At 42.4% G+C, this 26320-nt stretch overlaps 1 protein-coding gene across 3 annotated transcripts; it reads right to left on the reverse strand.

Annotated features, from left to right (window-relative positions):
• Positions 1 to 79: 79 nt before the first annotated feature.
• Positions 80 to 25548, reverse strand: esyt1b (extended synaptotagmin-like protein 1b). 3 transcript variants are annotated; one of them, XM_031567196.2, is made up of 52 exons: positions 24508 to 25548; positions 23614 to 23655; positions 21997 to 22131; positions 21786 to 21859; positions 21550 to 21622; positions 21178 to 21267; positions 20542 to 20597; positions 20268 to 20388; positions 19635 to 19811; positions 19185 to 19267; positions 19011 to 19059; positions 18748 to 18837; positions 17997 to 18092; positions 17312 to 17383; positions 17054 to 17140; positions 16639 to 16788; positions 15229 to 15345; positions 14840 to 15013; positions 14343 to 14425; positions 12629 to 12677; positions 12339 to 12428; positions 12001 to 12096; positions 11778 to 11849; positions 11591 to 11677; positions 10631 to 10774; positions 10243 to 10337; positions 9812 to 9986; positions 9544 to 9717; positions 9272 to 9354; positions 9035 to 9083; positions 8820 to 8909; positions 8496 to 8582; positions 8247 to 8318; positions 8042 to 8128; positions 7718 to 7864; positions 6690 to 6862; positions 6403 to 6508; positions 6073 to 6218; positions 5570 to 5699; positions 5313 to 5486; positions 5011 to 5093; positions 4049 to 4097; positions 3792 to 3881; positions 3567 to 3662; positions 3139 to 3210; positions 2971 to 3057; positions 2386 to 2532; positions 2097 to 2242; positions 1385 to 1516; positions 650 to 758; positions 362 to 411; positions 80 to 259 (listed from the first exon to the last, which is right to left on the reverse strand). In XM_031567196.2, exons 1-52 carry the CDS (start codon positions 24862 to 24864, stop codon positions 235 to 237), a joined length of 5538 nt encoding a protein of 1845 aa, XP_031423056.1. In that variant the 5' UTR covers positions 24865 to 25548; the 3' UTR covers positions 80 to 234. The 3 variants fall into 3 exon arrangements, with proteins under 3 accessions (XP_031423056.1, XP_012694067.2, XP_031423057.1); XM_012838613.3 differs by having other exon boundaries at positions 8496 to 8591; XM_031567197.2 differs by lacking the exons at positions 9544 to 9717; positions 9812 to 9986; positions 10243 to 10337; ... (5 more) ...; positions 12629 to 12677; positions 14343 to 14425 and having other exon boundaries at positions 8496 to 8591; positions 24508 to 25363.
• Positions 25549 to 26320: the final 772 nt, after the last annotated feature.

Consider the following 26320-nt stretch of genomic DNA (forward strand, 5'->3'; position numbering starts at 1 on the left):
CCTAAAATGGCAACAGCTTTTACTACCGACTGCAGCGACATCCATCAGCATGCCTTGTTTCTTAATTAGACTTTGATATAATCTGTACCCACAGATTTAGATAAGTGTTACACACAAAACAACATGGTGGCGAGTGAGGCAAGAAGGGAGGCGTTGGTGATATAAGGTGCCCTGATTGTATAACACAGAAGTTTGGACTGCAGGACTGATTTGAAGGGGCCGAAATGTACCGCTTCACTGCTCTTCCCCCAGGTCAAACCTGCAGTGGAGGTGGAGACAGTGTGTGTGTTAGACACAAACCATGACCAGCAGTCTGATCGAACCATCTGGTGTGGCTGGTGTACCAGAGCATAGCACTCACCATTCTGTCACGCCTGCAAGTAGGTCGATCTGGCCCAGTTCAATCTGCACCTGAAAGTAAGAAGTAGAAAAACAATGACGCAACTTGGCACTGTCATGTCTGACTCCCCTGCAACACACACACACCACACACACACACACACACACTGCATGGAAAATGAGTCTGACAACAGATTGTATCCTGCATGTCTCAGCAGTACAGAAGCACATGAATATTTGAATGCCCAAAGTGTGAGCACAACCACACACACTCATGTACAGAAACACACACACTAGCTGAAACACGCACCTGCCCGACAACATCTTTGTCTCTGCTCATGAAGGACGCGGCATTGTTCTTCACACAGACGCAGAGAGTCCTGTGCTTCGCTTCATCCAGAGAGAGATCAAACTCAAACCTGAGAGATAATCCACTGATTATTAACACAGCGGTTCATGTAACAAAAAAGAACCTCTGATAAGACACACGCAGCCAAAAAAAAGACCTTAATCTAAGGTGTATTAAGTGGAATACATTAAAACACACCAACCCAAAGCAAACTTAACATAGCTTCCTTCTGGGACTGAACAAAGTCAAACCTGAAACAGAACTTCAGTTAGCACTACCATGCTCTCTCTCACACACACACACACACACACACACACACACACACACACACACACACACACACACACACGCACACACGCGCACACACGCACACACACACACACACACACACACACACACACACACACACACACACACACACACCCACCCACAGAGTGTCTTTGAGGATTATACCATCAGAGCCCGTCAAGACCAAAACATATGCACACACAAAACAATAAAAGCAAGGAATATGAGATCACGTGTGCTTAGGGGAAGAGAAGAAACGTGCAGAAACTTAAACAGCACATTTAAAGCCATCTATAGTCACTCACACACACGCCCCTAACCACCTCTTTGTCTGTCTCTCTCTCTACAGTTCATGCACACACACAGATTTATGAGCATCACCTTCTACACAACAGAGCACAAACACACCTTTCATTATATTCTGGGTTAAGATCTCTCCTCTTAACACCAGTCTTTCTCTTCGTAGCCTTGCTTTTATCTGGCAGCAGAATAAGAGAGATGTAGGTGTCCATGATGTCCTTGGATGAGGCCACCAGACCCCTATACATAAAGAGACATATAGACAGACAAAGGCACACACACACACACACATACACACAACAGAGATTATAGTGCCAACTGAGAGCTATGAACATGAAGCTACTGGAATCAACATAAAGGTACTGAAATCAACATGAAGATACTGGAATCAACATAAAGGTACTGGAATCAACATAACGGTACTGGAATCAACATAAAGGTACTGGAATCAACATAACGGTACTGGAATCAACATAAAGGTACTGGAATCAACATAAAGGTACTGGAATCAACATAACGGTACTGGAATCAACATAAAGGTACTGGAATCAACATAACGGTACTGGAATCAACATAAAGGTACTGAAATCAACATGAAGATACTAGAATCAACATGAAGTTGCTTTCATGTATGCTGCTGCCCCTCACTCCACTAGCCTCATTTCATATGATGTCTTTTCATCTTGATTTGCTATTTATTTTACATGCCAGCACTGCAAATAACTAAAATACAACAGTAACACGCTGTTCCTGAATAATAGGCATATAGCTTTAGAGCATATTGGAACCAAATGGTGTGCAGTGGCAGCTGAATCCACACCTGCAGCCATGGACGGTGACACAGAGTTTCTTCTCCTTGGCTCCGCAAGAGAGGGAGAGCTTCACTTGCCCGCAGCTCGCCACATCTTTACCTCTGGGCAGAGCTCCTGCTGCCACTGCAGTGTTAGTCAGTTTAGACTCCAAGACCTGGAATCAGACAAACAGACTCAGGTTAGGGCTATTTTTGATACAGCAGTGTGTTTATCACACCCTTAAATAACTCAAGGTGTTGTAAGGCAAACTCAAGAGAAATTCAGGAGCCCATGGAGTGTGTTCAAAAAGTGTGCTACCTTGAGTTCAGCTCTGAGTAGAATCTGACTGTCGTCTAAGGCGCCATCCAGCTTGAACCACTGATCCAGAACCAGCTGTGGTTCAGACAGCAGCTCTCTGACAGGCAGCACCAAAGAACCCAGAGCCTGATCCCAGTTACTCGACAGCTGGAAATAGAGAGGAAGGGAGAGAGGGAGAGGGAGAGGGAGAGATAGAGAGAGAGAGAACAAAAGGCATAATTATGAGTTGTAGAGCAGTGTATTCCAAACTCATGCTGGAAGGAAACTGACAGTCTGGTTAACCTTCAACCCATTTAGAAAATGTCTGTAAAAACATATAGGAATCACACTTGTCATACATGCACAATACTTGCATGATAAATCAAACAGCTGGCAAACAGCTCGTACATACATTTCATACTAAAATGACATAATGCCCTTCAACATTCAAGGTAGGTCATATGTAAAACATGTTTTTCTATGTTACTGTATATGAAAGGGGGCATAATTATTTGTTAACATAATGTTATCCGATACAGTACTATATAAAAATTAACATATACACATTTTTACAGATTTTTTCCATATGGGAATGAAAACTCCTACCTTTATGATAAGCATATCCTGCTTGGGATCATGAACCAGGAAGTAAAAGGCCTCACCCCACTGAGGGGAGGTGGATCGATCACACACCTTTAAGAGAAACATGAATGTAGGTTAAATAAGCTGCGCTGGACTGTATGGTTCAGGAATGGAAAGAAAACTGTACCTGACCTTTGTTTTGTAGCCCTTTCCACCCAAGACAAGCTCAGCGGCTGGCTTTGGCTCCTTTCCACTCTTCTTCAGCTACAAAAACACATTTACATCAGTCCAACTGTGATCAAATCTGTTAAGAACTGCTCAGGCATTTGGGTGCAACAACTATACAGCGGTATCTGAAATAATTGGGGAGAAAGCAATTACTGTACTTGTGTCTTGAGCAAGATAACAACTGAATGAGCATGTGTGTGTGTGTGTGTGTGTGTCTGTGTGTGTGTGTGTGTGTGTGTGTGTGTGTGGGTGCATGCATGTGCGTGCGTGTGTACACAGTGTCTGTAGACATTGCTATATTTGGGCCGTTGAATATGAGGTACAGAGGTGTGTGTGTGTGTGTGTGTGTGTGTGTGTGTGTGTGTGTGTGTGTGTGTGTTTGTGACACTCACGGGCAGCGAATGGGCCATCTCCAGGTACACAAAGAGCAGGGCAGCTGAGGGCACAGCCTTGTTCTGGAAGGACTGGAGAGAGGGCAGCTGCAGCACCTGCAAACACACTTCAGCACTTATATGCCACTGCCTCTCTATGAACACATGTATTCAGTAACACTGCTTTTTTTGGAACGGAAATGAACCCACTACAACATTACTATTAGCATTAATGAAGAGAATGACCTGGTCCAGCTTATCAGCATTTGATGCAGTCGGCAGCCATTCCAGCAGCAGGTGGACCTGGCCAGACTTGATGTCATTTAGAGTGTACCACTGCAACACAAACACAAAGGCTAAACGTATCTACTTACTTGTGCTTTACACACAATATCTAAACTACATGAATAGTTAACTGGCCACATATGCAAGCATTTAAGTGTCCATGCTAGCTTCCCAAAGAGTAGACAACACAAGATAATGAGAAGGCACAGTTCTCTCACCTGGTCTGTAAACTGAGAGTTGATGATGTCACTCAACCGGAGCTTAAACCTGTTGGCATAAAAAAAAGGCGCCATCTGTTATCTCTCAAGATGATGAGGATGAATGAATGTGAATGTGAATGTGAATGTGTATGTGTATGTGTATGTGTATGTGTATGTGTATGTGTATGTGTATGTGTATGTGTATGTGTATGTGTATGTGAATGTGTATGTGTATGTGTATGTGTATGTGTATGTGAATGTGTATGTGTATGTGTATGTGTATGTGAGGATGAATGTGTATGTGTATGTGAATGTGAATGTGTATGTGTATGTGTATGTGTATGTGTATGTGTATGTGTATGTGTATGTGTATGTGTATGTGTATGTGTATGTGTATGTGTATGTGAATGTGAATGTGTATGTGTATGTGTATGTGTATGTGTATGTGAGGATGAATGTGTATGTGTATGTGTATGTGTATGTGTATGTGTATGTGTATGTGTATGTGTATGTGAATGTGTATGTGTATGTGAGGATGAATGTGTATGTGTATGTGTATGTGTATGTGAATGTGTATGTGAGGATGAATGTGTATGTGTATGTGTATGTGTATGTGTATGTGTATGTGTATGTGAGGATGAATGTGTATGTGTATGTGTATGTGTATGTGAATGTGTATGTGAGGATGAATGTGTATGTGTATGTGTATGTGTATGTGTACGTGTATGTGTATGTGTACGTGTATGTGTACGTGTACGTGTACGTGTACGTGTACGTGTACGTGTACGTGAACGTGAACGTGAACGTGTATGTGTATTTTAATGTGTATGTGTATGTGTATGTGTATGTGAATGTGTATGTGTATTTGAATGTGAATGTGTATGTGTACGATGACGAATGGAGAGATCCTCCCAACATACACCAAGCAAACGTCCTTTGACCTCGTAAAAACATGTGAGATTTGAACAGTAGTGGTATACCTTCCAAGGAAGTCATCCGAATCCAAGTCCTTGTCAAAGACCTCAAACTTCACATCCAGGTTCATGTTCCCTTTCAGAACCAGCTAGAAAATTAGAAACTGATTTGAAGCTTTGCTCAAGAAAATGAATAGACTGCATTCTTAAATAGCAACTGAAACATGCTGTGTGAGAGATTCCTTTAGTTATAGACAGCCCTTAGACAGGTACAAACATAATCTGTGGTTTAAATGTTTTAAGAGCCACTCCTCCATTCTTATCTGGAGGTTTGTTGAGACTCTTATCATGTCCACCTGGCATATTACCTCATACATCTCATTCCAGGTGGGGTTGAGGTTCTCCTTGATCACATGACTCTTAAAGGTCATGTCCCCAATGTAGATCTTCACATAGGGGTCACTCTTCCCCTTCCCCATCCCCATCACTTTGTCTTTGGCCACCAGGTTCTGAGCCTCCAACAGGTGGATCCGCAGCACCCCCTAGAGGAGAAAAGAGTCATAATCAACAGAAATGAACACACTCATTCACGCATTCTTACTAACTCATACTCACAACACCTTACCTCAGTGCCAAAGCCAACGGGAGTGGAGGTCTGTTGATGGTGGAGGGCAGGAGGACTGGTGACCTCAGAGACTTCCTCAGGAGCAGAGGGAGCTGGGAGCGGAGCGCTGGGGATAGGCTTCTCATAAGACCTGGATCTCACCACAAACAGAGATGCACAAACAGAAAACAAACACACACACACACACACACACACACACACACACACACACACACACACACACACACACACACACACACACAAATAAAAGACACGGTTACACACATACATACATACATACATACATACACACAAAACCCTTTTCTTTACTCCTTAGTAGTTCGCCTCGGGGGCCTGTGACTCATCAAAGACATGCAGAATAGAAGTTGTTTTTTAAATAACAAACAGATCTTCAAAAGCAACAGCTGACAAAAAAGTCTCAGCAAATGAAAAGAAGCCTCAAAGTCTAAAAGTCAAAACAACAACAACAACACCAACAGTTTTTCTACTCCAAAGTCACTCACGGTTCCTCTGGCTCTTCTACAGGCTCCTGTGGGCATGGCTCCTCACTGGCTGCTGTGGCAGGTTGTGCTTCTCTGATTGGCTCCATGTCCTCACTGTTACTGCCAATCATGTTTGAGAAGTCTTGGGGTTGGCTGAAATCTTCTACCTGTGAAACAGTAATACATTTTTGTAAGTCATGAACTCTGAAGTCATGAAGTCATGAACACTGTATGTATTTATGTATGTATGTGTTACACTCACACACACACACACACACACACACACACACACACACACACACACACACACACACACACACACACACCATGCACAATGTAGAGTGTTCTCACCTCTGGAGTTGGGTTAAGAATGGTCTGCATAGGTGTTGGGTCTTGTATGACATCAGCAAGTGCTATCTCCTCAGGTTCACTGTATAGGGAAGAAGTTTCAGGTTCGCTAACACACACACACACACACACACACACACCACACACACACACACACACGGACACACACACACACAAACATACTTGGTGTAAAACTAATGATTTAATGACATTATGGTAATTTGCGATGTGTAAATGAACAAACTAGTCAACAGCTGCGCACCTACAGACTAATTAACCAACTCCCTCACCTCTCAGTTGGCAGCTGATGCAGCCCGTCACCAGATGTAGGGGCGGCCGTCTCAGCTGCCTCCCTTAACTCTTCCTCCTCTTCCTCCTCGCCCTCCTCACCCACAGCGTGATCTGGAACTTCGGCCGACACCTCTTCAACAACTGCGCTCTCTGCCACCTTGGACTCCAGGATCTTTTAAAAAAAGAAACAGGCAGCAAAGATACCCTCTCAATCATCGCCTGCAGTCTGAGTGGAAAACCATTCAAGCACTTACATTATATGCAGCATGGCCTTTCTGACAGTAGCTTAAAAATGCTGTGTGATTCCTCATTAGCATAAAAGCGACCTGTCACACCGAGTCCCACAGCAACAGACAGCTGAGTGGTTGGCACACCCACGTCATCAAAATTAATTAGCGCTGGTTTCATAAACGCGGCCCCAAATAAACTCATTAGCCCCATTTCATCTGCACACGCAATACACCTCTGTCAGTGTTAAAAAACAACGTGTGATTTTCTATACACTAAAAGGATGGCATGTGTGTGTGTCAGTGTGTGTATCTGTGTTTGTTTGTGTGTGTGTGTTTGTGTGTTCAGGAGTTTGGAGAATGTCCACAAGCTTGTGGACTGCAGTTTGGGAGACTGCATAAGAGAAACACCAGGAAAGTGGCTCTGCTATTACAGACAGTCTCTCTGTAAGGACCTGTTGCTAGATTCCCTTCAGTGACCAGTCATGTCATCAGTTTTCCACTGTATTTTCATTCATTATTAAGCACTGGCATATTTGTTAATACAAAGAAATGCACCATGTGTGCTAAAAGTACAAGGCAGTGACCAATTTCATACTATTATTTTGGTGATTTTAGAACTGAATAAAACCACAGTGTGTGTGTTTGTGTGTGTGTGTGTGTGTGTGTGTGTGTGTGTGTGTGTGTGTGTGTGTGTGTGTGTGTGTGTGTGTGTGTGTGTGTGTGTGTGTGAGTGAGTGAGTGAGTGAGTGAGTGAGTGAGAGAGAGAGAGAGAGAGATGGGAGAGACCATGTCCTTACCTTGAGTTCAGCTCTGAGTAGAATCTGACTGTCGTCTAAGGCGCCATCCAGCTTGAACCACTGATCCAGAACCAGCTGTGGTTCAGACAGCAGCTCTCTGACAGGCAGCACCAAAGAACCCAGAGCCTGATCCCAGTTACTCGACAGCTGGAGAAAGAGAGAAAGGGAGAGTGAGACAGCGAGAAAGAAAGAAAGAAAGAAAGAAAGAAAGAAACACAGAAAGAAAAACAGAAAGGACGAAAGACAGATAGAGGCAGAGCATTGTGATTAATGGATGTGCGAGCGAACACTACTTTTAAGATACTTAAGTGCACCTTTAGTCACCTTGATAATGAGAATGTCTTCCGTGGGGTCATGAACCGGGAAGTGAAAAGCTTCCTCCCACTGAGGGGCAGTTGAGCGACCACACACCTTTGGGGCAGACAGACGATGACTGATCAACATCATCTGACAGATCACTCAGAACTGACAAGTCTCATATAGGACATCTACAACAACAACAACACACACATAAGGTCAAATGACTGACTTGTGTTTTCCTGGACATCCCTCCAAGCACAATCTCAGCGGCGGGTTTTGGTTCTTTGCCACTCTTCTTCAGCTATCAAAACAACAGAAAAACAGTAAATACATACAGTGTGCATGAACACCAGCATGTTTGTGCCTGTAAATCTGAGAAAGGATGGTTGGTGTGTGTGTGTGTGTGTGTGTGTGTGTGTGTGTGTGTGTGTGTGTGTGTGTGTGTGTGTGTGTGTGTGTGTGTGTTTGTGACACTCACGGGCAGCGAATGGGCCCTCTCCAGGTACACAAAGAGCAGGGCAGCTGAGGGCACAGCCTTGTTCTGGAAGGACTGGAGAGAGCGCAGCTGCAGCACCTGCAAAAAATAGCAGCCCTTCACTTCAAAGTACCACCTTTTCACAACAACAGGTGAAACAGTAAAAGACACAAAAAAACAGCATTCCATATAAGCATGGGATACAACTACTGAATAACTACCAGCATGCCTCACATCAATGACTTCCATCCTGTAATTATTATTGTGGCATATTTCAGTATTTTTTGCATGAACCCTTGAAAATTTGTATAATGAATGTGAAGAGACCTTCTCGAGTCCTTCTGGCTGAGATACAGTGGACATCCACTCGACGGTGAGATGCAGACGGCCCGACTTCACGTCGCTCAGGGTGAACCACTGGAAATAAAACACAACGTGGGAGTGATTTTTTTTATTTCTCCTTTTGCTATTCAGAGTGTGCAGCTCAAGCTCCCGCAAGCAGATCAAAGGAGGAAGACGCTCTCTACATTGTGTTCTCTTACCTCGTCTGTGTACTGGGCCTGTACAATGTCATTCATACTGATCTTCAACCTGCAAGGGTTTGGGGTGCAGGTAAAATAAAAATAAAAAATGATTTTATGTACATGCACATCTCTTCATTTTGTTTTTGACTTCTGGTGCTGCCACCTGCTTTCATTTACCCGCTGCCTACAGAGGAGTGCATGTCAACTGAACAAATGCTTAACACTTATCACACAAATGTTCCCATCAGGTCTTACCTCCCAAGGAAGTCATCTTTATCCATGTCTTTGTCAAAGAGCTCAAACAGGATCTCCTGACAGGAGTTTTGGACCAGAACCAACTAAAAAAGAAAAAACAAGTGTTACAAATTGCAAACTGCTGACTAAAAGTTTGTTGTGCTGACAAGTTCATCTGATTAGCACACACACACACACACACACACACACACACACACACACACACACACACACACACACACACACACACACACACACACACACACACACACACACACACACACACACATTACCTCATACATCTCATTCCAGGTAGGATTCAGGTTCTTTTTGACAACTTGACTCTTAAAAGTTGTGTCCCCAATGTGGATCTTCACATACGGGTCACTGTTACCCTTGCCCAGTCCCATCACTTTGTCTTTGGCCACCAGATTCTGGGCCTCCCTCAGGTGAATACGCAACACGCCCTACAGGAGAAATCAATGAATGTGTCAATGGGACATAAGTTTTAGTCAGATCCATCAATCAACCTGTCTGGCACACTTCCTCCTGAGCACCCACCTCAGTCCCAAACCTGGGGTCAGGGGTGGTCTGTTGAGGTCGAAGGTCAACTGCACGACTGACCTCCAGGTCTCCCTCAGAAATGACCTCAGTGGCAGGTGGCTCCTCAGGCACAGTCACAGCTGAAGGAGTGGCAGCTGGTACACAGACGGGACTGCTTTCAGTGTCTGCAGAGCTACAGCGGACATGTGGAGAACATAAGAGACTAGGATTAATGCCCATGCATAGGATGCAACAGAGAGCGTGCGGTGTGTGCGTGTTGCTTGTGGTGGCAAATCTAGTCTTTCTGCACTGATGAAGGAGCTAACTGGTCCAAATATTTTGCTGCACTTGAATAATTTGGTGTTGCACAGATTTTATTGTTCTGTGTTATTTGCAGGAAATCTTCCCTTCTGTGTAAAACCAGGTGTGCACGTTAATCTCCGTCTCACCCTTGAAGTGTGTCCACCTCTGGCTTCTTCTCCGGAACAGAGCTCTCGGAAGCTTTTGGTGGTTCATCACTTATGGCCATTTTGGGGCCCAGAATCTGGAGAAAAATACCCAGTCGTGTTCATTTACTCGGAGAGTTTGTGATTTGGTACGGTGCAGCTAAATTAGGTGTCTGCTTTTAGGTTGAGAATAAAGGGGAGTGATGCAATAGGGAGGAAACAATCGGAGTTGACACCTGAGCATCGATGTTTGTGTCAAACAGTGATCCTATTATGCGTAAATTTGTCAAACAAAATACAGGGAAGATAGACTTTGTGACCTTATAAAACTGTGTTGGTGTATCGTGATTGACAAGCAGCACAAAGTATCAGCAGACCGTGGTAACCCAACCTTGAGCTCTGCTCTAAGCAGAATCTGGCTGGCAGGGGCTCCATCCAGGCTAAGCCACTGGTCCAGAATCAGCTCTGGTTCAGACAGCAGCTCTCTGACAGGCAGCACCAAAGAACCCAAAGCCTGATCCCAGTTACTCGACAGCTGGAAATAGAGGGTAACTGTAAGGCTAAATAGGTACGTAACTGAAAGAATTGTTGAATTGATGTTTATTTTCAATAGGAAACAAACAATACCATAGTATCGAGGAGCTATATAATTGGTTAACACAGGGACTAATCTTATTAATTTAGTTACACAAATTGTCAAATGGTAATTAGTTAGCTCGTTTTTTGCACCAAATAATTATAAAAATTATAAAAATAAAATAATCATAATTTGTATTATTAATAAAATAAAAAAATAATAATATGAAAATAAATGTCATAGAATGGTGATTCTTTGATTCTGGATATTCAATTGTGTTTGCGTCTCAAACTTGGAGCTGTTAAATACAACACTAATGTCCCAATGAGAAGATGCACTGTGCACTGATGCACTTTCTCGGATTATAGAGATCTGAAATGGAGAACACTGCCTTAGACAACAACACTGGGAAATGCATTTTATGCTGATGCGATTTCCCGGACTAATAAATGGCATAACATTTTGTAATGAAGTCATTAGGATTCTGAATATCACAAAGCATCCAACATCAAGGAGCTCTGGAAATGTCATCTCTATTAAAATGAGAATGCTTCTGATATGCATCTTCACTGGAACACGAAATTGTGACACAAACTCAATTTGCCTAAAAATAGCTGACAATTCGATTTGCCTGAGGATCACTAACCCAAGTGCGTAACTTTAGTATCTATGCCATGCTAAATGAAGTATTACTGGATGGTGGTGTGATGAAAACAAACAAAGAAAGTTTAGTGAAAGGCCTTCACATATGCAAGCCTTAGTCTCATGACTTACCTTCACCTGAAGCCTTTGTTCATTGGGGTCACGAACCAGGAAGTAAAAGGACTCATCCCACTGAGGAGAGGAGGACCTTTCACAGACCTATGCAGAACCAGCAGGAAGAGGAGAGTACTCATTAGTGTTATCAAACACAGAAAAGTCCCCTTTCTTAAATGAAAGTATACACTTATGTAAAAAACACCTTGGTTTTGTAGGACGTGTTTCCAAGAACAAGCTCGGCCGCAGCCTTCGGTTCTTTACCACTCTTCTTCATCTGAAATACGGGCACAGACACACAAGGTACTAAATACTTGACAAAACTCACACACTGCATGAATGAAATAAGTGCATCCTAAACGCTAAAGCGTGCCGACTCCTTAGCTACCACAAGGCCTCAGAGAGACCCTGAGGGCGCTAGCACTCACAGGCAGGTCATGAGCTCGCTCCAGACACACAAAGAGCAGAGCAGCAGAAGGGACGGCCTTGTTCTGGAACGCCTGCAGGGTCTGATGCTGCAGCACCTGGGAGCACATGACACGATTCCACAAAACCACATGACAACTGGAATTACTCCAATCTGTGTATACTACAATCAAGCATTACATTATTATTGGTTCCAACGCTACGCTTAAAAAAAAAAAAATAACTACAAAAATGTGAAGCTCTGAGATAGGAATAGACATAAGCCACAACATTCTTTTGGTTTCAGAGAGATACTAATAGCAGCTGTGATATGAAAATGCCATGAAAAAGGTCGTCTCACCTGTTCCAACTGATCTGATTTGGACACTGTGGGCAGCCACTCCATGATCAGGTGAATCCGACCTGACTTCACGTCATTCAGAGTGTACCACTGTGATAACAAAGGGAAGAGCTGGGAACAGGAGTCTAAACCCATACTTGCGCTGCATGATTAAACATTGGTTTAATGTATTTCCACTTCAGCTGTGGTTGACTATCCCATTCATGGTTATAAAGTTATCCTTTTTTTATAAAATATGTTACACACTAGCCTTTTTTTCTCCTAACCCTTTAATGAAAAGATTTGTTTACCTGATCTGCATACTGTGCACTGATAATGTCACTCAGTTTGATCTTCAACCTGCATGCAAAATGATACAACCTTAATAACAACAGTACTCACTAAGTATTAAAAGTAGTAATCATTCACTAATAGTGTCTTACTAATATTCAGTGTGAAGAGAAAAGCATATAGAAAACAGAGAGCCAAAGAGAAATCTGTACAGTGGTCAAGGGAATCTCATCAGGAATGTGCACACAAGAACAGCATGATATTAAACAACTCATTAAGAAAACATCTGCACCACACTAACACTTCTGAGCATCCATTTATGTTATAAAGAACACAAAGAGAGGTGGGTATGGTCTGAGAGGCGCTGAAGGATGAGATAAGGCAACCTGGATGTTCAAAGTTATGGAGGACTGGACAGAAATATGAGCTGAACAGAGGCACTAAAGAACTGTATCTGCATTTTTGGGGGTTTTCAAACAGAGGGAAAAGACCCAGACCTATTACAAGATGAGAAATTATCAGTTTTAATTACAGAAAAAAATAAAAACAGAGCTTCTATGATTTCTAATGTCTCACAAAGGGTTGGTTGTGAAGAAACAAGAGCACCAGAGAAGGGAACATTCTGAGAGAATGGACAGAAATACACGAGTTGAAAGTGGTTTTATCCACCGAGTTATTTACACCTACGAAATGATGACAACAGAAGTAGAGGCCTTCTGTTCTCACTTGTACCAATTCTCATTAAGGCCACGCCCTGTACCATGCCCTTGTTGAACTTGGTAGGATGGCAGATGGCACTCTTTTCCAGAAGACTGAACAGTCCTCTAAGAGTCAAGTCAGGACAGCAACTAAAATAAAGCCCTCTTGTTGTGGCCACCAGGATGACAATGAACAAGCAGCCCATTAAAGGTGCATTGTGTATGATTTAGTGGCATCTAGAGGTGAGATTGCAGATTGCAACCAACTGAATACCCCTCCCTCATCCCTCCCTTTCCAATCTTGTAAGATAACCTACGGTGGCCAGCAGGTGCCATAGAAACATGAAAGGCCATCTCTAGAGCCAGTGTTCTAGTTTGTCCGTTCTGGGCTACTGTAGAAACATAGTGGCGCAACATGGCAGACTCCGTGGGAGAGGACCCACTTCCTATGTAGATATTGTAGGCTCATTCTAAGCTAACAAAAACACAACACTTCATAGTAACAGGTGATTATACACTAATAAAAACATAATTATGAATACTATACTGCTGGAAAAACAATATAAAAAACCTGAAGAAGTACAAGGAGATAGCGTGGGTGGAAAATTCTCTACAACACCAGACTCAAAGAAGTCCTGTTGGCTGGAAGCGATAACATTCACACTAAACAGCTGGCCCATGATGCAGGATCGGAAAAACACTGAACTTTCCACCCTGTACCCCACGTGGAAAACCAATCACAGACTCAGTCACATAAGGACTAGCATCGTTAGTGGTCAAAAATGCCGGCCTACCTATTAATAACATACATCCAATCATGTTAAGCCACAAAGCAGAGAGAAAAGAGTGGTCAGACTCCCAATAGCTGTATTTATGTTATTGACTTCACTTTAATATTTCACTATTAAATGTATCAACTGCAACAGAGACTTTTCTTCAAATGCGTCAGGTGTTTTTTGTACTTAAACTTAATAAAAAAAAAAAAATGTCTTTAATCATAGTCAATACAATACAAAAAAGCTTCTCAATGTAGTACCTGCCCATGAAGTCATCCTTATCCATATCCTTGTCGAACATCTCTAAGAGGACCTCCTGTCCAGGCAGTTGGGTCAAGACCACCTGGCATTCGAAAACAAGGCTGTTCAGAAATGCCCTGTTGCTTAAAATTGGACAATATGAAAATTCTTCTAAACAAATCCAGCCAATACATTTGATGAGCCACTGGACTGCTTAACCATAAGTCATACCATGGTGCTTTTGTGAACACTGAATTAATCTTACTTCAATTGGGCAATAAGTTACTCTTAATGTGCTATGTGCTTCTATTGTAGGTACTTTTGTATATTTTGTAGTAATTTGTAGTTGTTTGGTTTAAACCTTGTTGAGGTAAATGGAGTGCTAAGGATGGGAGAAAAAACTTCACTGCCTTCTGCGTTACAACTTTCCATTACACTTGCAAGTAACAAGGGAGCACTCTGCCACTTAGAATTTACATTTTGTTAATTTTTCTACCCAGTTAACATAATGTCTTACCTCATACATCTCATTCCAGTTGGGGTTGAGGGTCCCTTTGATCACATCACTTTTGAAGGTCTTACCTCCGATGCGGATTTTAACATAGGGGTCACTCTTTCCCTTCATAAGCCCCATCACTTTGTCCTTAGCAACCACATTCTGAGCCCCCACCAAATGGATCCGCAGCACCCCCTAGTGGAAAACATTATAAAGTGCAGAACACTCACTGAATTAACAGATTTGTTACAGCCAGCCATTTGTGACCATAACAAAATGTAAGAATAACGTACACTACACAATATACAATGCACAATACAATACACCTCTGCTTCTACTTAATTTTGATACAAATTGCTACAAATGGATCACAAAGGGAACTGTGTTATAGGTATAAATAATTGCATTACCTCTGTTGCAAAATTGGCATCAGGCGTAGTCTGCTTGGGTCGAGCAGCTGCTTGGGTGGCCGCGGAGTCACTGGAGCTGAGAGGCGTGTGAAGATACGCCTCATCTATCCACAAAACCTGCCACAAGAGACAGGGTTAGAAATGCTTGGAAATATATACCAGCAATTAGATCTGCATTTAAATGTGAAAACAACAACCAGCACATCCACCACATAGCCCAAAATGTCTCTTTCTATGAGCTTTTTTAACATCATGATCAAAGGTAAAGATTGATAAAGGTTCTCAATCAGACTAGTCCTGATTGCCATTAGAACTCTGAGCTCTGATCACCGTTAACACTCACCCTGTGCACTGGTCACCGTTAACACTCACTCTGAACTCTAAACACTGATCACAGTTAACTCTGAACTCTAAACACTGATCACGTTAACACTCACTCTAAACACTGATCACCGTTAACACTCACTCTAAACACTGATCACCGTTAACACTCACTCTAAACACTGATCACCGTTAACACTCACTCTGAACTCTAAACATTGATCACCGTTAACACTCACTCTAAACACTGATCACCGTTAACACTCACTCTGAACTCTAAACACTGATCACCGTTAACACTCACTCTAAACACTGATCACCGTTACCACTCACTCTAAACACTGATCACCGTTAACACTCACTCTGAACTCTAAACACTGATCACCGTTAACACTCACTCTAAACACTGATCACCGTTAACACTCACTCTGAACTCTAAACACTGATCACCGTTAACACTCACTCTGAACTCTAAACACTGATCACCGTTACCACTCACTCTAAACACTGATCACCGTTAACACTCACTCTAAACACTGATCACCGTTAACACTCACTCTGAACTCTAAACACTGATCACCGTTAACACTCACTCTAAACACTGATCACCGTTAACACTCACTCTGGACTCTAAACACTGATCACCGTTAACACTCACTCTAAACACTGATCACCGTTAACACTCACTCTAAACACTGATCACCGTTAACACTCACTCTGAACTCTAAACACTGATCACCGTTAACACTCACTCTGAGCACTAAACACTGATCACCGTTAACACTCACTCTAAACACTGATCACCGTTACCACTCACTCTAAACACTGATCACCGTTAACACTCACTCTGAACTCTAAACACTGATCACGTTAACACTCACTCTGAACTCTAAACACTGATCACCGTTAACACTCACTCTAAACTCTAAACACTGATCGCCGTTAACACTCACTCTGAGCACTAAACACTGATCACCGTTAACACTTACTCTAAACACTGATCACGTTAACACTCACTCTGAACTCTAAACACTGATCACCGTTAACACTCACTCTGAACTCTAAACACTGATCGCCGTTAACACTCACTCTGAGCACTGTGTTGATGTAGATGCGGCTGGCTTGCCCAGAGCTCTCCAGCTGGAACCACTGGTCCAGACTCAGATCCGAACGGGACAGGAGGCGAGACAGGGGGATGGACAGACTGCCCAGGGACTGGACACGGTCATTATCCTTCACCTACCACCCAAGCAGAAAATGCAATTTTAAGAGTCAAACATACTGAAATAAGTGACATTTTAACACAAAAAATGCCACTGCCCCAAATAGTCGTTACCCCCAAAACTGTGTGCCATAGAGATTATTCAATATGACAAGAGTGTTTCAATATTTTTCAATATCAAACTAATCATCACTGTACATGATGGAAAAGCAAAAGGCCACTTTCTAATCGTGATTGTATTTTATTCACATTAAAACATGTTGGAAACTGAGTTAGGTCTACCTGTATATCTATGTCCTGTTTGTAAGGGTCCTGAATGAAGAAAGTGAATGCATCTTCCCACTCTGGGTTCACTGTGTTCCAGCAGGTCTGTACCATTGAGAGGTTAAGAAGGAGAAGATATTACCATTGGAACAATACTGTACATGGACCAAGGGTACTTCTATAATTTACAAGAAGATTCTTCAATAAAGACCTCATGAGAACATATGTTGAAGAGGACCATATTGATTTCAAACTCAAGCCCTGTGTGTACAGTACCCTGCTCTCTTTGGTGGTGTCCTGCACGGAGAGCTGCACCATAGGGCTCGGCTCCTTGCTGCCCTTCTTGATCTGTAATAAGACCAACACATTTACATGCATTTACCTGTGTGGTACTAACATCCCACTGCTGTTATGCAACGTGTCTTATGTAACACCACTCAATCAGAACATGGGAGGGACACTTCCTGTAACTCAGAGCAGAACACCAAAGCAGAGCTGTGCAAGGCTGAGAACCACATAAATGAGGAAAACATATTAAAAGCAAGAATGCCGCCACACAATGGACTTTAATGATCTGAAGCTCTGGCAAGATGTAATTTACTTGAGTGAAACACAAGCCACTACAGATCTGGGGTCAGTTTTTAACTCTTTGTCGAGTGAGTTTTTTTAGCAAGTCATTCCAGAATTATACCGTACAGATCTAGAATTCACATTAACTGCCATTGATGACTGTCGCCTGAGTTCATTAATACATCATCAAATGGAACCGTCAGTTGGCAACACATATTTGTGATTGTACTCCTCAAAGTGTTAAATGATCCTTGTCATAGCAAGACCAAGAGTGAGGAAGTCTGAGTCTAGATCTGCTTTCAAGCATAACTAGCAAGCATGACTAACAAACATAACGTGCCTTGTGGCCGTGGCTGTATACAGACAGGAAACATGAGGTGGGCTCACTCACAGGAAGTGCTTCAGCTCGATCCAAATACACAGCCAAGATCGCTGCAGAGGGAGGATCACTGAATTTACTGGGCACTGTAGAATTCCTCTTGATAACCTGAGGGGATGAAAAAGAATAAAGTCCTCTTTAAAAAGAAATCTGTCCCGGACCACGTCCCGGCACGTCCCGGCAGGTCAGAGAGGAGCACGGGCCCTCTCTCGGAGAGAGAGGGAGCCCGGGTTTACTCCCAGACTGCAGCAGACGAGAGAGAAGCAATATTAAACACATCGCACAAGGTTTATATAGATAAAAGTTTATCTAATGCTGACGCTATAAATGTTTAACATCTCAGTCATTCTAGGTCCATGACTGAGCTTCTTGTCTTCCAAGGATGTCTGTTCTTCCCAGGGTCGAGAGCACATTTCGACCCTGTCACCAATGAGCTCACCCAAACATGCTCTTGCACATATGCAGACTAAGTGGCACCTAATAATCTAAGTTACACACACACAGAAACACAGAAAAGCAATGTTCCTGCTTACATAAGCACGTGATTCATACAAGGTATATATTAATACAAGGCACTTGATTCATATATTCTGAAGTTGTTAACAGTGTTTCGAAAGGATCTCCATCAAAGTCCATCTTTTTAAACCATCAGTAAATATGTCAAAAAAGTTGATTTAGGCATATTGCTCACTGGAACATTTCTGTAATGAACAGATATAGTTCAGGCATATCCACACTACAACATGGTTCACAGCCTTCTTACCTCCTCCAGCTTGTCTGTGTTGGCCAGCAGAGTCAGCCACTCCAGCCTGAAGTGGACACGGCCTGTCTTAGTATCCTTCAGAGGGAACCACTGGGGAATTACAGGAGAAAGGTTACCTACACAAGCGGTTTAAATACGCCACCGTACTGAACGCGCATATGCACTACAATTCATGTGTCAGTACTTAGAATACAAGAATATAACAAGGCGTCATTACAAACATTATTCCTCTTAGACAAGACAAACAGATATGGCACACTCACTTCATCCACAAGTTTAGATTTCTTCACTATGCCCAGATCCAGCTTGGCCCTGGGGAGAATACAGTGCAGGTAAGGAAAAGAAGAAAAAGGTACGAAAAGGAAAATTCCCATGAACAGGAAATTAATCAGTGTTGGACATGAGTGCTTAGACAGGACAGACACAGAAAATGGTACCTTCCCAGGAAGTCATCCTGGTCTGTATCTTTATCATACACCTCCACCTCCAACTCCTGACCAGGCACTTCATGGACAATAACCTGACCGAGTAACAGACAGGCACACATGCACATATCCCCGAATACACAGACACATGCACACACGTACACACAGACACACACACATACACACATAGATGGACACAGAAATGGGCAAATGCTAGAATGAGACAACGTAACAATTCAGTCATGCCTTTGAAGAAAACATCAATCTAAACATAGTCGATTTAAAGCAAGCAACAACACCTTTATCACAATTATGTGCATGATGTAAAACAAAAAAACAAGACAAGAGAAAACACTGAGCAGAGGATGTGTGGCAAGAGTGCGTCATCTCTCAGATAAATGTAGGCAATGTCTATGTCGCTCCGTTAGTTAAGGGAAAGCACAAATAGCGTCGCATCCTCACCTCGTACATCTCCCCCCACTTGGGGCACACCGTGTTGTCCACGTGACGGGAAGTAAAGCACTGAGGGCCCACCCTTATCAGGGCGTAGGGATCGGACATGCCCGTTATCATCCCCTTCATGAAGTTGTCCTTGGCAACAAGATCAGCAGCCTCCAACAGATGGATACGCACAACACCCTTAGGGTGAACATAAGAGAGAGAGAGAGAGAGAGAGAGAGAGAGAGAGGTCAGAAGACAAAAAGAGTTAGAAGTAGCACAAACGGGTATAGGCCTGCATTGTGCAGTTGAAATGGGGCGGATGAGTTTATTTGGGGTCATGTTTATGACATGCTATGACACCAGCGCTACTACATTTTGATGACGTGGGTGTGCCTGTCTGTTGCTGTGGGTGTGACAGGTCACTTGTATGCTAATAAGGAAACACAAAGGATTTCAAGTTACTGTAAAAAAGCCATACTGCATATAACTGAATGATTTTACATTCAGACTGCAGGTGATGGCTGGGAATCTTTATCGGTCTTGTAATTACTGTATATTAATGAATTAAAGTGTGAGACAAAAAATCCCTTGTTGAAGAGTAATTCTTTTGTGCATGTGATTTGTGTGTAAGTATGTGTGTGTGTGTGCCTTTACCCTGGGCAAAGGACTGCGGAGCTGGGCAACATGCAGGTCAGCAACTAGCGGGACAGTCAGTCGATTGGGAAGAACCAGAAAGGAGGCAATGATGTCCATGATCATAGAGTCTGACATCACACTAAAAGTCGCAAAGGACAACAAACACAAACATACACATTATTTAACAAAAACAACCAAATGAAAACAAAGAATCCAAAAACATTGTATTACATTTCGTAGTAAGCATGAACCTGGAAGGCAGTTTGCATCGGCGGTAGTCTGATTTACTCACTTCAGTCCAGGAATGTCCAGCAGATTGGTCATCCCAGTCCAGTTAATATCCAGTTTCTACAGGAGCACAAGAGGGGAAGAGAAGAACTTTAGTGAGTCTTGGCCTATGAGGAAGCTTATTAGATATGGTCTTGCCAAAAATAAATACTAAGACGATAGCAAAGATAGGCTATACACCTTTCAACTGATCTCCACACAACTAAGATTAGATTAGATTAGATTCAACTTCATTGTCATTGCACAGAGTACAAGTACTGAGGCAACGAAATGCAGTTAGCATCTAACCAGAAGTGCAAAAGCAGAAGAGTGCAGAGTATGTGCATATGTATAGTGGTAATATAAAAATAGATAAATAGGATATATACAGTATGATATAAGATATAAGTGGTATGAACAGTAAGGACATGAGCAGCAATAGTGGTGATTAGTGCAGATGTGATATAGATATATGTAAAGTGCAGGTGAAGTACAGGTGAAGGTGGCAGTAGAAGTTATAAATGAAGTAGGCATGATAAGATATAAATACGATGAATATGGATATGGACAACATAGTACAAGATGGGCGGATAAAATAATTAGATTTATAAAGGACAAGAATGAGTGAATGGACAGACAAATACTAGAATAACCAACTCACAGGCCTGCGAATGAAGAACATGGTGACCGCACCCACAATAGGCACATCTCCAATCAGAGGCTCCAAAATGACTCGCATCATTCCGTGTAGCTGAGATGAGAAAAGGTGTTTGCAGAAAGGAGTTTAAGAATTTAACACACAAAGCCATCTCAGTTTTTTACACAGGCTAATTCAAGTGTCACCCTGTCCCTCTCTTGTTTTTCCCATATCTATGTCTTTCCTTCATCGTCCATGTTCACCTGAACAATATGTATTGTTCCTAAAAAAGAACAATGAATAAGACTAAACAAAAAAAAAGACTATACCCAGTCTATCTCTGACCACTACTCAAACTCGTTGACAACATGCAAATTGGGATGCAAATCAACACACCTGGATTCCCTTGACGCCTGCTTTGCAGAAGTACCTTTTCACTTCCACATTAATCTCAACATTGCCAACGTAGCTGTGATAGGTAAAGAAGATTTGGATGTATCAGTGCATATAGGAAACACTGTGAAACAGGTGCAGTTCATCAACAAATGTGTGTGTTTTGTATATTTCTTTATTTTATCATCAGCTGTGGTTTTGACAGGAAATAAAAAAAACGGGCTTCAGTTTATAATCACCTGATGTAAACGTCCAAAAGAACTTGACCTTTGTCATTTTCTGTGTGAGCCTTCACCCCAACAACCTTCATGGACTGTGACAGACACAAACACAGAGAGATTGAGATGGCAGACAAAATGCTTCACTGAACAGAGGAGTCCTGGTGAAATGTTGCGTTGAGGCTGTGTGACACGACATAAGAGGCTGTGTGACACGACATAAGAGCTGTACCTTGTCTCCCATGTCGATTTTGGTGAAGTTGAATGTCTGCAGGTGGTTGCTTGATCCACGTATGGCAGGAGCAATCGTCTCTACCAACAGCTTCTCCAAATACTGACCAATGAATGGCCATGCCTGCTGTAGCACCTGGGAAATGTGAAGGGTACGAGAGTTCTTGTTTAGAGCAGTAGTCAAAAAACAACTTTTCAAATAGGTAATGTAGCCGTTAACTGCATGTCAAATAGCTGCAAATTTGAATGCCTTCTGGTATTCAATCATCTTCACACTTGTGTGGGGTTTGTACACCATTGCAGCAATCCACTTATTATCTGAACATGTTCAGTATCAAACTAAATTGATCAACTTCAAAACATACGTCACATGCTTTTATCGAGTGTCAATGAGAGGTAGAAGCTCCTGTATGAACAGAACAGTCAACAGCCATGGAGCCCAAAGCCTAAAATAAACACACTTATCTATGCACTGATGTCTGTGCTTGTGTTCAATGTCCAGGGACACTCAAGACCCATTTTCACAAGCTCCCACAGCATATATAATTTTTACCACCATGTGTGTCATGGATGTGTTTGCTGTGCCGATTTTATCGTTTTCCTTGAAACAGAAGTAGGGAGTCTAAAAGTGGGTTTTTTGTTGTTGCTTTGCATGACTAATCTACTGGAAAACATGAAAACCGATAATCAGAAGTGGCTCAGCAACAGAAGCGTGGTCCTTTAATATAAAAAAGCATCACAAAAAAGACCGCTAATTTAATCTTTTTGTAAATAAACCCTCAAATCACTGCTTTGAAAGAAAAATGCTGCTTGTGCCTGTAGCCATAAATTCAGTGTCGCTTACTTAGTTCTATTCTTAGAGTAGGAGCCTGGAATCTGAGTGGTGTGGAGGGGGAGCGAATAAATGCTGGCATTCGATTGGTTTCGGTGGGATCTACTTCCTCCTCCTCTTCCTCCTCCTTCCTGTGACTCAGCCAGCACTAATGTGGAAAGGCTGACAAAGTGGCTAGCATTCAGGCTTTTGCACTCCCCGCTCTCCTCTGTGGTAGGGATTACCAGACACAGAGGCCACAGAGATGGGGGGGGGGGTACATTGTTACACTGGTGCATGTCATAGCTGTTGCTAGCCACGCACGTAAACAGCCGTCCCATGGCCGCGTCTATCAACACAGCAGCTGCACCATGTTACTCATGTGTATGAGTGGGAGCTTGTGTGGACACATGTTCAAAGTTGTGCTGTCAATAGTTGACTTTGTAGGGCACAGCAGCTCTCTGGAGCCTGCCCTTGGGCACATAATGTTCCTGGGTATAATCAGCTGAGGAACTGGAGATGCTTCAGAAGGTGGAGTTTGGTAAGGAGTAGTCAGGGTAGAGTACTCCGGGCCTGTTCAGAGTTACAGGAGAGGGCTGCACTGGTAGGGTTGAGCAGCTTTTTCATGTGGATGTTTTAGAGGTCAAGGTTTGCACTGGTGAATCCACTTTATTGCTGGTAATAAAGAATATTGGGTTCTGTATAAACTCAGCCTATTGTTCTAAGAGCAGTGATACAAGACATTCTGTTGTGGCAAACTTGTGTGGTGTAGTACATCGGGAAATGTGAGGTGGAGAACTGAATTACCTTATTCAGCCATTCCACCTTCTCAACATCTGAGGAACTGACCTGCAAAAGATTATTTTTTTAAAGTTGAAATTTCAAATGTCAATGTTTTAGCAGCCGTCATGTCCCCAATGTAATGCAACAGTTGAATTAGGGTTACTGATCCTTCATCAGTTTCATGGGCTTCCTTCCACTTCTTGTTTTAAGAGAATTAAGTGTACCACCAAATGGATCAGGAGGTAGTGTTCTTAAAAAGAGAGTACTCAGTCATTGCAGAACTGAATCTTTCTCTATGGGGCTACTTTTAAAATGACATAAAAATGTCACTATTTCTTTTTTCTGTCCGTTTGATACACTGACCCCACCCCTGTCTGTCCCATGCAGAAGTTATCTTGAATTGCCAAATATAGGGTGAAAGATGATAGGAATGTTAAGTCAGATACAATGTTACTGGCGGAATGTCAATAAACCACTGCAATGGGGATGATAAAACCTAGACAGACAGTTTAATATACATTATCTAAAATATGTACTCATATGGTTCACTGAGAGTTGAATCGTGTGGTGACTCTTAACTACCATTCGAGAAACCTAAACCTTAAAAGTTTTGGCCTTCTTGTAACTATTCAGATGGTGTGTACAAACAGTTCAACTGCAGAGGATCGATTCTGCAGTTAGGCCTATGGATGAACACGGGAAGTATTGCGATATAGAGATTCAACTAATGGGATAAGGACATTACATACATTATGTTTTCCTAAATTATTGCTATCATAATGAAGTTACATGCGGATACCTTGATGAGAGTGATTTTGTTTATGTGCTGTTTTGAGCTTTTAAACAGTCAAAATACTACACAAGAATGTGTGAAGAATGCTTCGTGGAGCGCAGACGCTATTTTGGAAGTTTCCTTACCCATGCAGGAACGTCCCGTTTACTTTTAAATATTTTCGTTGTTGTGTATTCCTGCTCATTGCTAAAGAACTGGATGGCCGATCTCAGTCTTGCCTCTTTAGCTTCGCGTGAGTGCTTCCATCCGGAATATACCATAAGCCCGAACACCACAAAGCTGGTACTCATTCGATAATACCCAGCTAAGTATACTGGCAGTAGGGCACTGATACATTTCCCGAAAGTCCAGAGAACGGCCATTGCGCTTATTCCTGGGGTCTTCGGGGTCCCCGTTTTTTCGCTGTCGGTGGCATCTTCTCCGGACTGGGCCGTGTTCGCCTTGTCGGAGCCTTTGGGTCCATCTTCCCCCGCATTCTGCATCGTGGCGAGTTTAGCTACTTAAAATAAAATGTTCAAACTGTAAATGAAATGACGGTGTGTGACGGTGATCCAGACTTTCAAATGTGTTTCCCGTTTCGACGCATGTTCAGCGAGAGAAATTTGCTATCGCAAAAATGCCTCACTCGTTACCAATTCTGCGTGGCATACCCGCTTAGTCAACACGAAAGTATGCTCTTTTGTTTTGTGTCACCCATTTGCCTCAGAGCGCCCTCCTTTTAGCTTTTCGACTCAACTGGTCGTCAGTAGTCTGCCTCACCGTTAGACACACGCCCAGTTTTTGCAGTAGTATCCTGCTTATTTATATGCAAGTTCTGAATGGGCAAGACAGATGCAGTAACTATACCAGTGAAGTCAAAGCAAAGGTAATGAAATGGTAATTGTCCAGGGGATGGGCGTAGGATGCAATACGGGGAAAGGCGCAGTCATCAGCACCAGCACCATTAATACCAGCCTCCACCTTGTTTGACTACTAGATGGACAGTGACAGATGCAAGAAAATTACATTGGCATGGCTGCAAATAGGTGGAGACGGCCGTCGGGCTTTCGTGGACGGGGCTAAAACCTACCTTATTATTACCAAACAATATACATATTACATACATACAGTCAAACATGACAAAACATATTTTGAAAACAGAAAAACTGTTGGTAGATCAAGGAAGACTAATTCGCGTGGAAATGTCAACGATCGTCATTACGTCATTTTCGTCACTAGGATTTTTCCGAGAACCTACAAGAGCCATTTGCAATGCAATTGCATTGATTATACAGATGATGTATCATAGCTTGAGGCAATGATTGTATTGTGTTGTTTTAAAACAATTTAAAAAGTTTCTCCTGTAACTGAAACGTTGGTCTACATGCATCAAACCTCGCGCCACCTGAACAGTTTTTTCCCCAACGGCAGACAAGCCCCATCACACTGACTCTGGGTTTGCCAATTCACTGCATTTTAGCCCTGCACGTGCCCAAATTATTTATTATTATTTAATATTCTATCTTTTGTCTTTTATTCTTGTTTTTGCTATTTTGTTGTTATGTTATGTGTTTTATGTCCTATGCACCAACCACCAAGATAATGTCCTGTATATGTAAATATACTTGGCCATTAAAAATAATTCTGATTCTGGTTCTAAACTGGTTTTAAATGATATTTGCACCCAATAGTATGCACACATCTCAACGACACACTGCATTTTATGCCCTTCCATTGTTGTTGTTCTAAAAACAAGTACCGCCTTACTTCCAACACATCTGTACATTGCCCTCAACTTAAATACTGAGTGTGCAAGCACTTTGTCATGTATAGTCGTCTTAGGCTGCGTGTTATATCAATTAATTAATTTGTTTACATAGCCAGGTGGAAAATCAATACAGTACCTTTGTTTTGAACGATTAAAAACAGATTCACCTTGATCCAGCCACCCCGTCATTT

The sequence above is a fragment of the Clupea harengus genome, chromosome 5, assembly GCF_900700415.2.
Source record: "Clupea harengus chromosome 5, Ch_v2.0.2, whole genome shotgun sequence".
Taxonomy (NCBI): Eukaryota; Metazoa; Chordata; class Actinopteri; order Clupeiformes; family Clupeidae; genus Clupea; species Clupea harengus.